This window comes from Meles meles, chromosome 2 (genome assembly GCF_922984935.1).
Source record: "Meles meles chromosome 2, mMelMel3.1 paternal haplotype, whole genome shotgun sequence".
NCBI classification, from domain to species: domain Eukaryota; kingdom Metazoa; phylum Chordata; class Mammalia; order Carnivora; family Mustelidae; genus Meles; species Meles meles.
This window is the reverse complement of record NC_060067.1, coordinates 174,175,735-174,190,148: the sequence shown is the minus strand read 5'-3', so window position 1 is coordinate 174,190,148 and position 14,414 is coordinate 174,175,735. Positions and strand designations below refer to the sequence as shown.

General features: G+C 34.4%; 1 protein-coding gene across 1 annotated transcript in view; it reads left to right on the top strand.

The window, feature by feature from the left end:
* ADAM2 (ADAM metallopeptidase domain 2) overlaps nt 1-14,414 on the top strand; it is a 137,290-nt gene that overhangs the window by 34,805 nt on the left and 88,071 nt on the right. Inside the window, exons 8-10 of the mRNA XM_045998251.1 lie at nt 10,330-10,401; nt 10,877-11,043; nt 12,086-12,167. Of these exons, the coding sequence (XP_045854207.1) occupies nt 10,330-10,401; nt 10,877-11,043; nt 12,086-12,167 (321 nt within the window). The remainder of the gene's footprint in view (nt 1-10,329; nt 10,402-10,876; nt 11,044-12,085; nt 12,168-14,414) is intronic.

Below are 14,414 nucleotides of genomic sequence, written 5' to 3'. Positions count from 1 at the left end.
CAGGGGTACAGGTCTATGAATTGCCAGGTTTACACACATCACAGCACTCACTATAGCACATACCCTCCCCAATGTCCATAATCCCACTCCCCCTCTCCCAACCCCCCTCCCCCCAGCAACCCTCAGTTTTGTGAGATTAAGAGTCACTTATGGTTTGTCTCCCTCCCAATCTCATCTTGTCTCATTTATTCTTCTCCTATCCCCCTAACCTCCCATGTTGCATCTCCACATCCTCATACCAGGGAGATCATATGATAGTTGTCTTTCTCTGATTGACTTATTTCACTAAGCATGATACCCTCTAGTTCCATCCATGTCGTCGCAAATGGCAAGATTTCATTTCTTTTGATGGCTGCATAGTATTCCATTGGTATATATACCACATCTTCTTTATCCATTCATCTGTTGATGGACATCTAGGTTCTTTCCATAGTTTGGCTACTATAGACATTGCTGCTATAAACATTCGGGTGCACGTGCCCCTTCGGATCACTACGTTTGTATCTTTAGGGTAAATACCCAGTAGTGCAATTGCTGGGTCAGAGGTAGTTCTATTTTCAACATTTTGAGAAACCTCCATGCTGTTTTACAGAGTGGTTGCACCAGCTTGCATTCCCACCAACAGTGTAGAAAGGTTCCCCTTTCTCCGCATCCTTGCCAGCATCTGTCGTTTCCTGACTTGTTAATTTTAGCCATTCTGACTGGTGTGAGGTGATATCTCATTGTGGTTTTGATTTGTATTTCCCTGATGCCGAGTGATGTGGAGCACTTTTTCATGTGTCTGTTGGCCCTCTGGATGTCTTCTTTGCAGAAATGTCTGTTCATGTCTTCTGCCCATTTCTTGATTGGATTATTTGTTCTTTGGGTGTTGAGTTTGCTAAGTTCCTTATAGATTTTGGACACTAGCCCTTTATCTGATATGTCGTTTGCAAATATCTTCTCCCATTCTGTCAGTTGTCTTTTGGTTTTGTTAACTGTTTCCTTTGCTGTGCAAAAGCTTTTGATCTTGATGAAATCCCAATAGTTCATTTTTGCCTTTGCTTCCGTTGCCTTTGTCGATGTTCCTAGGAAGATGTTGCTGCAGCTAAGGTCGAAAAGGTTGCTGCCTGCATTCTCCTCAAGGATTTTGATGGATTCCTTTCTCACATTGAGGTCGTTCATCCATTTTGAGTCTATTTTCGTGTGTGGTGTAAAGACGTGGTCCAATTTCATTTTTCTGCATGTGGCTGTCCAATTTTCCAGCACCATTTATTGAAGAGGCTGTCTTTTTTCCATTGGACATTCTTTCCTGCTTTGTCGAAGATGAGTTGACCATAGAGTTGAGGGTCTATTTCTGGGCTCTCTATTCTATTCCACTGATCTATGTGCCTGTTTTTGTGCCAGTACCATGCTGTCTTGATGATGACAGCTTTGTAATAGAGCTTGAAGTCCGGAATTGTGATGCCACCAACTTTGGCTTTGTTCTTCAATATTCCTTTGGCTATTCGAGGTCTTTTCTGGTTCCATATAAATTTTAGGATTATTTGTTCCATTTCTTTGAAAAAAATGGATGGTATTTTGATAGGGATTGCATTAAATGTGTAGATTGCTTTAGGTAGCATAGACATTTTCACAATATTTATTCTTCCACTCCAGAAGCATGGAATATTTTTCCATTTCTTTGTGTCTTCCTCAACTTCTTTCATGAGTACTTTATAGTTTTCTGCATATAGATTTTTAGTCTCTTTGGTTAGGTTTATTCCTAGGTATCTTATAGTTTTGGGTGCAATTGTAAATGGGATTGACTCCATAATTTCTCTTTCTTCTGTCTTGTTGTTGGTGTACAGAAATGCAACTGATTTCTGTGCATTGATTTTATATCCTGACACTTTACTGAATTCCTGTACAAGTTCTAGCAGTTTTGGAGTGGACTCTTTTGGGTTTTCCACATATAATATCATATCATCTGCGAAGAGTGATACTTTGACTTCTTCTTTGCCTATTTGGATGTCTTTAATTTCCTTTTGTTGTCTGATGCTGAGGCTAGGACTTCTAGTACTATGTTGAATAGCAGTGGTGATAATGGACATCCCTGCCGTGTTCCTGACCTTAGCGGAAAAGCTTTCAGTTTTTCTCCATTGAGAAAATGTGGGTGGGATTTTAATAGATGGCTTTGATAATATTGAGGTATGTGCCCTCTATCCCTACACTTTGAAGGGTTTTGATCAGGAAGGGATGCTGTACTTTGTCAAATGCTTTTTCAGCATCCATTGAGAGTATCATATGGTTCTTGTTCTTTCTTTTATTAATGTGTTGTATCAAATTGATTGATTTGCGGATGTTGAACCAACCTTGCAGCCCTGGATAAATCCACTTGGTCGTGGTGAATAATCCTTTTAATATACTGTTGAATCCTATTGGCTAGTATTTTGGTGAGAATTTTTGCGTCTGTGTTCATCAAGGATATTGGTCTGTAGTTCTCTTTTTTGGTGGGATCCTTGTCTGGTTTTGGGATCAAGGTGATGCTGGCCTCATAAAATGAGTTTGGAAGTTTTCCTTCCATTTCTATTTTTTGGAACCTTTCGGGAGAATAAGAATTAGTTCTTCTTTAAATGTTTGGTAGAATTCCCCTGGGAAGCCTTATGGCCCTGGGCTTTTGTTTGTTTGGAGATTTTTGATGACTGTTTCAATCTCCTTATGGTTATGGGCCTGTTCAGGTTTTCTATTTCTTCCTGGTTCAGTTGTGGTAGTTTATATGTCTCTAGGAATGCATCCATTTCTTCCAGATTGTCAAATTTGTTGTCATAGAGTTGCTCATAGTATGTCCTTATAATTGTCTGTATTTCTTTGGTGTTAGTTGTGATCTCTCCTCTTTCATTCATGATTTTATTTATTTGGGTCCTTTCTCTTTTCTTTTTGATAAGTCTGGCCAGGGTTTTATCAATATTATTAATTGTTTCAAAGAACCACCTCCTAGTTTCATTGATATGTTCTATTGTTTTTCTGGTTTCTATTTCATTGATTTCTGCTCTGATCTTTATGATATTTCTTCTCCTGCTGGGTTTAGGGTTTCTTTCTTGTTCTTTCTCCAGCTCCTTTAGGTGTAGTGTTAGGTTGTGTACTTGAGACCTTTCTTATTTCTTGAGAAAGGCTTGTACTGCTATATATTTTCCTCTCAGGACTGCCTTTGCTGTGTACCACAGATTTTGAACCATTGTGTTTTCATTATCATTAGTTTCCATGATTTTTTTCAATTCTTTTTTAATTTCCTGGTTGACCCATTCATTCTTTAGAAGGATGCTGTTTAGTCTCCATGTATTTGGGTTCTTTCCAGCTTTCCTCTTGTGATTGAGTTCTAGCTTCAGAGCATTGTGGTCTGAAAATATGCAGGGAATGATCCCAATCTTTTGATACTGGTTGAGACCTGATTTGTGACCCAGGATGTGATCTATTCTGGAGAATGTTCCATGTGCACTAGAGAAGAATGTGTATTCTGTTGCTTTGGGATGAAATGTTCTGAATATATCTGTGATGTCCATCTGGTCCCGTGTGTCATTTAAGGCCTTTATTTCCTTGTTGACCTTTTGCTTGGATGATCTGTCCATTTCAGTGAGGGGAGTGTTAAAGTCCCCTACTATTATTGTATTATTATTGATGTCTTTCTTTGATTTTGTTATTAATTGGTTTATATAGTTGTCTACTCCTATACTAGGGGCATAGATATTTAAAATTGTTAGATATTCTTGTTGGACAGACCCTTTGAGTATGATATAGTGTCCTTCCTCATCTCTTATTATAGTCTTTGGCTTAAAATCTAATTGATCTGATATAAGGATTGCCACCCCAGCTTTCTTCTGATGCCCATTAGCATGGTAAATTGTTTTCCACCCCCTCACTTTAAATCTGGAGGTGTCTTCGCGTCTAAAATGAGTTTCTTGTAGGCAACTTATAGATGGGTTTTGTTTTTTTATCCATTCTGATACCCTGTGTCTTTTGATTGGTGCATTTAGCCCATTAACATTCAGGGTAACTATTGAGAGATATGAACTTAGTGCCATTGTATTGCTTGTAAGGTGACTGTTACTGTATATTGTCTCTGTTCCTTTCTGATCTACTACTTTTAGGCTCTCTCTTTGCTTAGAGGACCCCTTTCAATATTTCCTGTAGAGCTGGTTTGGTGTTTGCAAATTCTTTCAGTTTTTGTTTGTCCCGGAATCTTTTTATCTCTCCTTCTATTTTCAATGATAGCCTAGCTGGATAGAGTATTCTTGGCTGCATGTTTTTCTCGTTTAGTGCTCTGAATATATCATGCCAGCTCTTTCTGGCCTGCCAGGTCTCTGTGGATAAGTCTGTTGTCAATCTAATATTTTTACCATTGTATGTTACAGACTTCTTTTCCCGGGCTGCTTTCAGGATTTTCTCTTTGTCACTAAGACTTGTAAATTTTACTATTAGGTGATGGGGTGTGGACCTATTCTTGCTGATTTTGAGGGGGTTTCTCTGCACCTCCTGGATTTTAATGCTTGTTCCTTTTGCCATATTAGGGAAATTCTCTCCAATGATTCTCTCCAATATACCTTCTGCTCGCCTCTCTCTTTCTACTTCTTCTGGAATCCCAATATTCTAATGTTGTTTTGTCTTATGGTATCACTTATCTTTCGAATTTTCCCCTCATGGTCCAGTAGCTGTTTGTCCCTCTTTTGCTCGGCTTCTTTATTCTCTGTCATTTTGTCTTCTATATCACTAATGCTTTCTTCTGCCTCATTTATCCTAGCAGTGAGAGCCTCCATTTTTGATTGGCCCCCATTAATAGCATTTTTTATTTCAACTTGGTTATATTTTAGTTCTTTTATTTCCCCCGGGAGGGCTTTTATATCTGCAATGAGGGTTTCTCTAATATCTTCCATGCCTTTTTTGAGCCCAGCTAGATCCTTCAGAATCGTCATTCTGAACTCTAGATCTGACATATTACCAATGTCTGTATTGATTAGGTCCCTAGCCTTTGGTACTGCCTCTTGTTCTTTTGTTTGTGGTGAATTTTTCTGCCTTGTCATTTTGTCCAGATAAGAGTATATGAAGGAGCAAGTGAAATACTAAAAGGGTGGCAAGGACCCCAGAGAAATGTGCTTTAACCAAATCAGAAGAGACCCCAAATCGTGGGGGGGAGAAAGGGATAAATAGAGATTCAGAATAAAAAAAAATTAAAAAAAGAAAAGAAATAAGGAAAAATATAAAAAAGAAAGAATATATATATATATATATATATATATATATATATATATATTAGATAAAGTAGTTAAAAAACGTTTAAAAAGAAAAGGTTAAAAGCTTAAAAAATTTAGCAGAATAAGAAAAAAAAATTGAAAAAAAATTAAATTAACCACAAGACTAAAGAATCGTGGGGAGAAAGCCATGAGTTCCGTGCTTTGCTTTTTCCTCCTCTGGAATTCCACTGCTGTCCTTGGTATTGAACCTGCTTTCCTTGGTAGATGAACTTGGTCCTGGCTGAATTTCTTGTTGATCTTCTGCAGGAGGGGCCTGTTGTAGTGACTCCCAAGTGTCTTTGCCCCAGGCGGAATTGCACCGCCCTTACCGGGGGCCAGAATAAGTAATCCGCTCTGGTTCACTTTCGGGAGCTTTTGTTCCCTGAACGCTTTCCGTAGAGTTCTGGAGGACAGGAATGAAAATGGTGGCCTCCCAGTCTCGGGCCAGCAGGAGCCAAGAGCCCAGGGCCCCACTCCTCAGTGCGCTCCCAGAGAACAGCACCCAATCACTCCCGTATCCCCGGCCTCTGGCCGCCCTCCGAGCTCACCCAGCCTGTGACCGGTTCAAGGTAATCCCCAGCTGAGAGCTCTGTCCTCAGCTCTGTCTCTCTAGCCAGCTTCCCCATTCTAATACCTGCAAGCTCTGCGACACTCCAACACCCCCGATCCTTCTGTGACTCTGCGGGACCTGGGGCCACGCTGACCCTGCGTGGGCTTCACCCTGGTTTAGCCTCTGGAGGAATGTCCCTCAGTGGAACAGACTTTTAAAAGTCCTGATTTTGTGCTCCGTTGCTCTGCCGCTTGCCGGCCACCGGCCCCTCCCCCCGCGGTCTGTCTTCCTGTCTTTTTGGATTCACTACTCCGCCAGTCCTACCTTTCAGAAAGTGGTTGATTTTCTGTTTCTTGAATTGCTATTCTTCTTCCCTTCGATCTCCCATTGGATTTGTAGGTGTTTGCAAGTTTAGATAAGCTATCTAACTGATCTTCTGCTACCTGATGTTGTCTCAGCCTGCTACTTCTCTGCCATCTTGACGCCTCCCCCCTCATCCATTTTTTAATGTCATTATTTATGTCTATATATATGTCTGCCATTTTGATTTTTCTCTATTCTATAGCTATTTGTTCCTCCCCTACTATCTCCTTTTGTCATAAGTGCATGTTTTCTAGTTTTTTTAAATTATCTTTTTATTAGAAATCGTTGTTTACTCATGTGCATTTATAAGAATATTTAAAGATTATTTTGTGTGATAAATCCATTTGCCCCAAACAAAAACTTTTATTCTGAAGTTTTTGCTCTTGAGTGTCTCAAACCATCTTGTTCTTTCATTTAATCCTGAAAAATCTATGATATTTACCCTGTCCTAGGTTTAATGCACTTTTAAATAAGTACTCAATTTCTTTGATGAACTTTCTGCTCTATCTGCCTTCCAAAAATTATGTTCTTGGTCTTCTTTATTACTTACAGATGGGTGAGTTATAAATTTGTTTTGAAACATTTAACATAGCTTTGTTATCTCAAATGTTGGGATAGAGTGCTTACATTATTGACTAATCACCTTAATTTATATCTATATGTTTGTGCATTTGTGTGGTTTGTGTGTACACATTGTCAGTAGTGTCAATTTTCATTTTTACTGAATAAAACATGAATAAAGTATATCAAAATAAAAAGGATATATAGAGATCTTGTACCCTTTTTTTCAATTTGTAACAACTTAAAATATCATAATACAGTATTACATCTAGGATATTAACAATCATAGTCAAAATGCAGAATAACTTCAAATGAGGATATGTTGTGTGGCCTTTTCACAACCACACCCAGTTCTTCTTCATTACCCTTTCCCTGATCTCTGAAGACAACTAATCTGTTCTCCATGTCTATACTTTTTAATTTCCAAAACGTTATCTAAATTGAATCATTCAATGTGTAACATCTTTGCGTTGTCTTTTCTCACACAACCATTCTGGATGTTCTCCCAGCCTTAACTGCTCCTTAAACAAATTTTAAAGTCAATCTGCCTGTTCTTAGCGCCAATTTCTCATACTTGAAGAAAAGCTGATAGAGTCAATCTGAATATTTTAGGGTTTTTGGGGTGAATTATATCGCAGCACTGGTCTATCATTTAAATATCTGAAATCTGCTTTATCTTTTATTACTTATCTGTTCTTCAGTTTTCAAACTTTGTGTTTGTTTTTGCTTTTATTTGTGCTCTTGAAACTTTATTTTTCCATTAACAATGTTTAATAATTTAATATATTTAATTTTTTAAGTAAGAGTTCACTAAGGCATGGTTTTGAAAGCATATATTCAATACATAATCTTTATTCACATTTAAATCCTACAGTTTAAACTAACATTTTCTTTCAACAATTATTATTTGATAGTAAAACTATAACTTATTTGTAGTGTCTGATTTCAAATTGAGATAAAATTCCCATGTGACATTATATTAATTTCAGGGGTACAATATAAGGATTCAGTATTTGCAAAATATGGACTGAAAAAGGATCACACATAGCTATAATTTTTTATAATGAGAATTTTTATGATCTACTCTTTTAGCAACTTTCAAATATACAATACATTGTTATTAACTATAGTCATGATGCTGTACATTAATTCCTAGGACTTAATTATTTTATAACTGGATCACCTCACCCATTTCTTCTATTCCCTACACCCCACCTCTGGAAACCACCAATCTTTACTCTGTATCTATGAGTTTGGTTTTTTGTTTGTTTGTTTGTTTGTTTGTTTTTAGATTCCAGATATAAGTGAGATAATTCAGTATTTATCTTCCCTGACTCTTTTCACTGAGAATAATGCTTTCAAGCTGCATCCATGTTGTCATAAATGGCAAGACTTTCTTCTTTTTTTTGGCTTACGTCTTTTTGAGTTAATGTTTTTATTTCCTCTGGACAAATACCCAGAAGTGGAATTGATGGATCATATGGCAGCTCTATTTTTAATTTTCTGAAGAACCTCCATACTCTTTTCCAGAGTGGCTGCACCAGGTTACATTCCCACCAACAGCACATGAGGGTTCCCTTTTCTACACATCATCACCAATACTTGCTATTTCTTTTTTTTTTTTATAACAGCTATTCTAACAGGTGTGAGATGATCTCATTTTAGTTTTGATTAGTAGTTCCCTGATGATTAGTAATTTTGAGTGCCTTTTCATGTACCTCTTGGTCATCCATATATTTTCTCAGAAAAATTGTCTATTTAGATCCTCTGCCCATTTTCTTAATTGGATTGTTTCCTTTTTTTTTCTTGCTATTGAGTCATATGAGTTCTTTATATATTTTGATATTAACACATTATTAGATATATGATTTACAAATATCTCCTGTTTGGTAGATCGCCTTTTCATTTTGTTCCTGTTATCTTTTGTGGTGCATAAGGTTTTTAGAGTGATATAGTCCCACTTGCTTAATTTTACTTTTGTTGCCTTTGCTTTAGGTGTCAAGTCAAAAAAGTCATTGCCACCAGATGTGAAAAAGTTTACTGTATTTTGTCCTTTAGGAGTTTTATGGTTTCAGATCTTACATTCAAGTTTTTAATTCATTATGAATTACGTTTTGTGTATAGTATAAGACAGTGGTATGGTTTCATTCTTTTGTATGTGTTGTTCAATTTTCTTAATACCATTTCTTGAAGAGACTATTTTTCCCTGTTGTGTATTGTTGGCTCCTTTGTTACAAATTAATTGACCATAGGTATGCATGGATTTATATCTGAGCTTTCTGTTCTAGTCCATTGTTCTATGTGTTTGTTTTTATGGCAATATCATACTGTTTTGATTACTATAGTTTTGTAATATATTTTGAAAGCAGAGAGCATGATGTCTCTAGATTGTTCTTTTTCAAAATTTTTTAGCTATTCAGGGTCTTTTGTGGTTCCACTCAAATTTCAAGGCTCTTTGTTTTATTTCTGTGAAAAATGTCCCTAAAAATTTAATAAGCATTACCTTGAATCTATATATTACTTTAGGTAGTATGAACATTTTAACAATACTAATTCTTCTGATCCTTGGATACAGTATATATTTCTATTTTTGTGTGTTTTTAATTTCTTTTATCATTGTCTTATAGTTTTCACTGTACATATCTTTAATCTCCTATTTAAACTTATTTCTAAGTGTTTTATTCATTTTGATGCAAATACAAATGGAATTGTTTTAGTTTTTCTTTCTAATTGTTTGTTATTAATATGCAGAAATGCAACAGATTTTTGCATATTTATTTTTTATCCTGCAACTTTAGTGAATTTAAAAAATTTGTTCTAAGTGTGTGTGTTTATGTGTGTATGTATTTGCAGGGTTTTCTATGTATAGTATCATGTGATCTGCAAATAGTGATAATTTACTTCTTCCTTTCCAATTTGTATAATTTCTTACCTAGTTGCTCTGGGTAGAATTTTTGATACTATATTAAATAAGAGTGTGAGAGTGGGCATTTTTGTCTCATTCCTGATCTTAAACTAAAAGCTTTCAGGTTTTCTCAGTTGAGTATAATGTTGGTTATAGGCTTGTTATATATGGCTTTTATTATGTTGATGTACCTTCTCGCCATACCCACTTCGGTGAGAGTTTTCATTTTGAAAGGATGTTGAAGTTCGTTAAAATGTTTTTTTCTGCATCTTCTGATGATTCTTCATCATCTGATCATGTAATTTGTATCCTTCATTTTGTTGATGTAGTGTAGCATATTGACTGATTTGCAGACGTTGAACCATTCTTACATTACTAGAAAAAATCCCTACTGATCATAGCGTATTATCCTTTTAATATGCTGTTGAATTTAATTTGCATATACTCTGTTGAGGAGCTTTTGCACCTGTGTTCATTCGGAATATTGGTTTGTATTTTACTTTTGCGGTGTTTGAGTTTGGTATTAAGGTAATGGTGGCATCTTAAAATGAGTTTGGAAATCTTCCTCTTATATTTGGAAGAGTTTGCAGTGTCTTTTGTATTTTTAAAAATATTTTTCCTATTTTACACTGAATATAATATTACTTCTATAATAATGTTTAAAAACTAATAAATTGGTAAGTTAAACAGTTTCTTACCTTTTTCAGTATAATCACATGGGTTCTGATACAATTGTTGTCACTCAAAAGATCTTCCAGTTGATTGGACTGACCAATGCTGTAAGTATTTTCTTTTTAATTCTTTTTGCATTTGCTTATGTTACCTAAAGAATTCCCATACTTTATTTATGGCACCGTCTGAATGCACATGATGTATAAAATAGGCCAAATTATGTAAGTGTTTTAAGTTTCAGTTTTCTGAATAAGAATAATAATAGGAATAATAATTATATATTCCTAATTTTGTATACTATGATTATGTATGCTATAATAATCTATACCTAATTATGCTAATTATAAAATTGATAAAGCACTTCATATAGGGCTTGCTGAAGTACAAGCATTTCAAACTTAATTATTACTTGTGTTATAAGTCGTAGTTATTACTTTTTAATATACTTTTTAAGATCCAATCCAGACTTAGCAATTCTATTGTTTAATATTTGTCATCAGTGTAGTGTTTATTTTTATAGATAACTCCAGATCTTTTTAAACCTTGATATCTAAACATATTTCTTCATGTTTTCTATTTTAGATTTTTACATCATTTAATGTTACAATAATTCTCTCTTCATTGGAACTTTGGATAGATGAAAACAAAATCTCAGTAACCGGAGATGCGAATGAATTATTATACAGATTTTTAAAATGGAAAAGATCTTATCTTGTTTTGCGTCCACATGATATAGCATTTTTACTTGTGTAAGCATATTTTGGTTTTACTAAGTCTTATACAAAGGAAACATCCATATTTGGCCTAATTTCTGATAGTTGACAGGCTGTTAGGGAACATATGCCATTTTTTCTACATACAACATCATGTGAATTATTTTTCAAAACAGTTTTTATAGCAGAATTATTGATGTCAATCATTCTATTGACTTGTTTGTAGTTAAAACTCGCCCTTTCAATATTGTTATTATATGCTCCATTACCTTAGAATGTGGACCATATCATTAAGTGTCTCTAACAATATTTAAAATAATAGTATCTATCTGAAGAAGCACACATGATGAATGTAGTAATTAGGACTTCTTTTTATGCTTTATTTTCATGAGATAACAAAAAAAAAACCCAAGGATATGGTGACACTACTGTAAATTTAAATATATCTAACATACCATATTTACATTGTGCTGCATTTTAAAAAATATAAGGCTTCCCTTCTATTTAATAAGTTCTTTGTTTTTCTCTTATTAATATTTAGGATCTATATATAATATATTAATATATTATACAAAATATATTTATAAAATTAAAATATTTTAAATTATTTTCTGTTCCACAAGTATGCCATATATTCTCATGATCCTAGTTGTCTAATTCTATCCAATTATATGAGAAACTTCAGCCCATAAGGTGACTCTGCCCATTGTATTTATCAATTGTATTTCTTTAGCTTTCTAACTTTAAGGAATTTATTTATTTTTATTATTTGGTGTTTTAGGAATGACCTAATTTAAAAAAATACTACATAATAAAGAATGTTGTTTTCTAAAAATTCAGTATGAATATAAACTTTCTATTATTTGTTTTTTAAAAGTATTTCAGTGTTTTTAAGACAAGCAGACATATTTAGTCACTTCCAAGCTTCATTACCCTATTAAGTGGAAATATTTATTAATTTATTATATAAATATACAAATAAAAATGTTATTAGGAAAATTTAACAGTAATTGTGCTTAGTTTTACAAAATTATGACTATGACTATGATTATGACTATGATTCTTTTTTAAACTTAAGTTACAGAGAAAAATCAAATTATGTTGGTGCAACCTTTCAAGGGAAGATGTGTGATAGCCATTATGGAGGAGCTGTTGCTCTGGTATGATATGGTTTAATTTATTTGGCTAAGATGTATAAATAGAATGCTACTTAGATCAATATACAGTTAAGCATTTCTTTATTTTTTTATTTTTATGTACATTAAAATTTGCAGAATGATTCTGAGGATCTTTGTCCTTGCTACAGATTGAAAATGTTGGGACTTTAAAAAGATCTTATTGAACTTCGTAAATATAAAATTTGTATCCTTTGGGTAAATAATTAGTAATGAAACTGCTGGATCATAGGATAGTTCTATTTTTAACTTTTTGAAGAACTTCTGTACTGTTTTCTGGAGTGGTTTCACCACTTTGCATTCTCACAAGCAGTGCAAAAATTTTCCCCTTTCTCTATATCCTTGCCAACACATATGATTTCCTGTGTTGTTAACCTTAGCCATTCTTACAGGTATGGGGTGATATATCATTGTGGTTTTGATTTCTATTTCCCTGATGATCTGTCTGTTGGCCATTTATGTATCTTATTTGGAAAAATGTCTGTTTATGTTTTCTTTCTGCCAATTTCTTAATTGGATTATTTGTTTTTTGTTGTTGAGTTTAATAAGTTCTATATAGATTTTGGATACTAACCGTTTATCAGATAAGTCATTGGCACATATTTTCTCTCATTCTGAAGGTTGCCTTATAGTTTTATTGACTGTTTCACTGAGCAGAAGTTCTTATCTTGATGAAGCCCTACTAGTTCATTTTTGCTTTTGTTTCCCTTGCCTCCCTTGCCATCCTTGCCTCTGGAGAAGTTGCTATGGCGGAGGTCAAAGAGGTTACTGCCTGTGTTCTCCTCAAGGATTTTGATGGTTTTCTGTTTTGCATTTAGGTCTTTCATCCATTTGAGTTTATTTTTGTGTATGAGGTAAGAAAATGGTCCAGTTTCGTTCTTTTGCATGTTGCTTTCCGGTTTTACCAAGAGCATTTGTTGAAGAGACTGTCTCTTTTCCATTGGATATTCTTTCCTGCTTTGTCAGAGATTAGTTGATCATATAGTTGTGGGTCCATTTCTGGATTTTCTATTCTGTTCCATTGATCTCTGTGCCTGTTTTGTGTCAGTATCATATTGTCTTGATGGCTACAGCTTTGTAATATAACTTGAAGTCTGGAATTGTGATGTTTCCAGGTTTGCTTTTCTTTTTCAGATTGCTTTGGCTATTTGGGGTCTTTTGTGGTTCCATACAAATTTTAGGATTGTTGTTCTAACTCTGAAAAATGCTGATGGTATTTTGATAGGGATTGCATTAAATGCATAGGTTGCTTTGGATATTTTAGACATTTTAACATTTTTTTTTTTCTTCCAGTCCATGAGCATGGCATGTTTTTCCATTCTTTGTGTCCTCTTCAATTTCTCTCATCAGTGTTCTATAGTTTTCATAGTACAGGTCTTTTCCATCTTTAGGTTTATACCTAAGGATATTATTTTTGGTGCAAGGGCAAATAGGATCAGTTTCTTGATTTCTTTGGGGTAATTTTAATGTACTGTAGAGTATTAAATGTGAAATATTAAATTCTTAGATTGAATTTTAAAGTTTTCCTTCCTTTTTGAGATTTTATAATAATTTAAGAAGAATAGGAGTTAACTCTTTGCCTGTGAAGCCATTGGCCCTGGACTGTTTTTTTTGGAGGGGGAGATTTTTGATTATTGACTTAAATTCTTTGATGGTTATGGGGCTGTTCAAATTTTCTATTCCTTCCTGTTTCAGTTTTGGTAGATTATATGTTTCTAGGAATTTACTCATTTCTTCCAGATTGACCAGTTTGTTGGCATATACTTTTTTATTGTATTCTCTTATAACTGCTTATATTTCTGTGGTGTTGGTTGTGATCTCTCCTTTTTTTGTTATTTTATTTACTTGGGTCCTTTCTCTCTTCTTTTTGATAAGTCTGGCTAGGAGTTATAAAGTTATTAATTCTGACAAAGAACCACGTCTAGTTTCATTGATCTATTCTACTGTTCTTTTGTTATTTGTTTCTATATCATTTATTTCTGCTCTAGTCATTATTATTTCTCTTCTCCTGGCTTTAGGCTTTATTTGGTTTTCCTTTTCTAGCTCCTTTAGGTGGAAGGTTAGGTTGTGGATTTGAGACATTTCTTGCTTCTTAAGGTGGACTGTATTACTATATATTTCCCTCCTAGTGCTGCCTTTGCTGCATCCCAAAGGTACTGAACTATCATATTTTCATTTTCATTTGTTCCCATATATATTTTTATTTTTTCTTTAAAGTATTGTTTAAGCCAT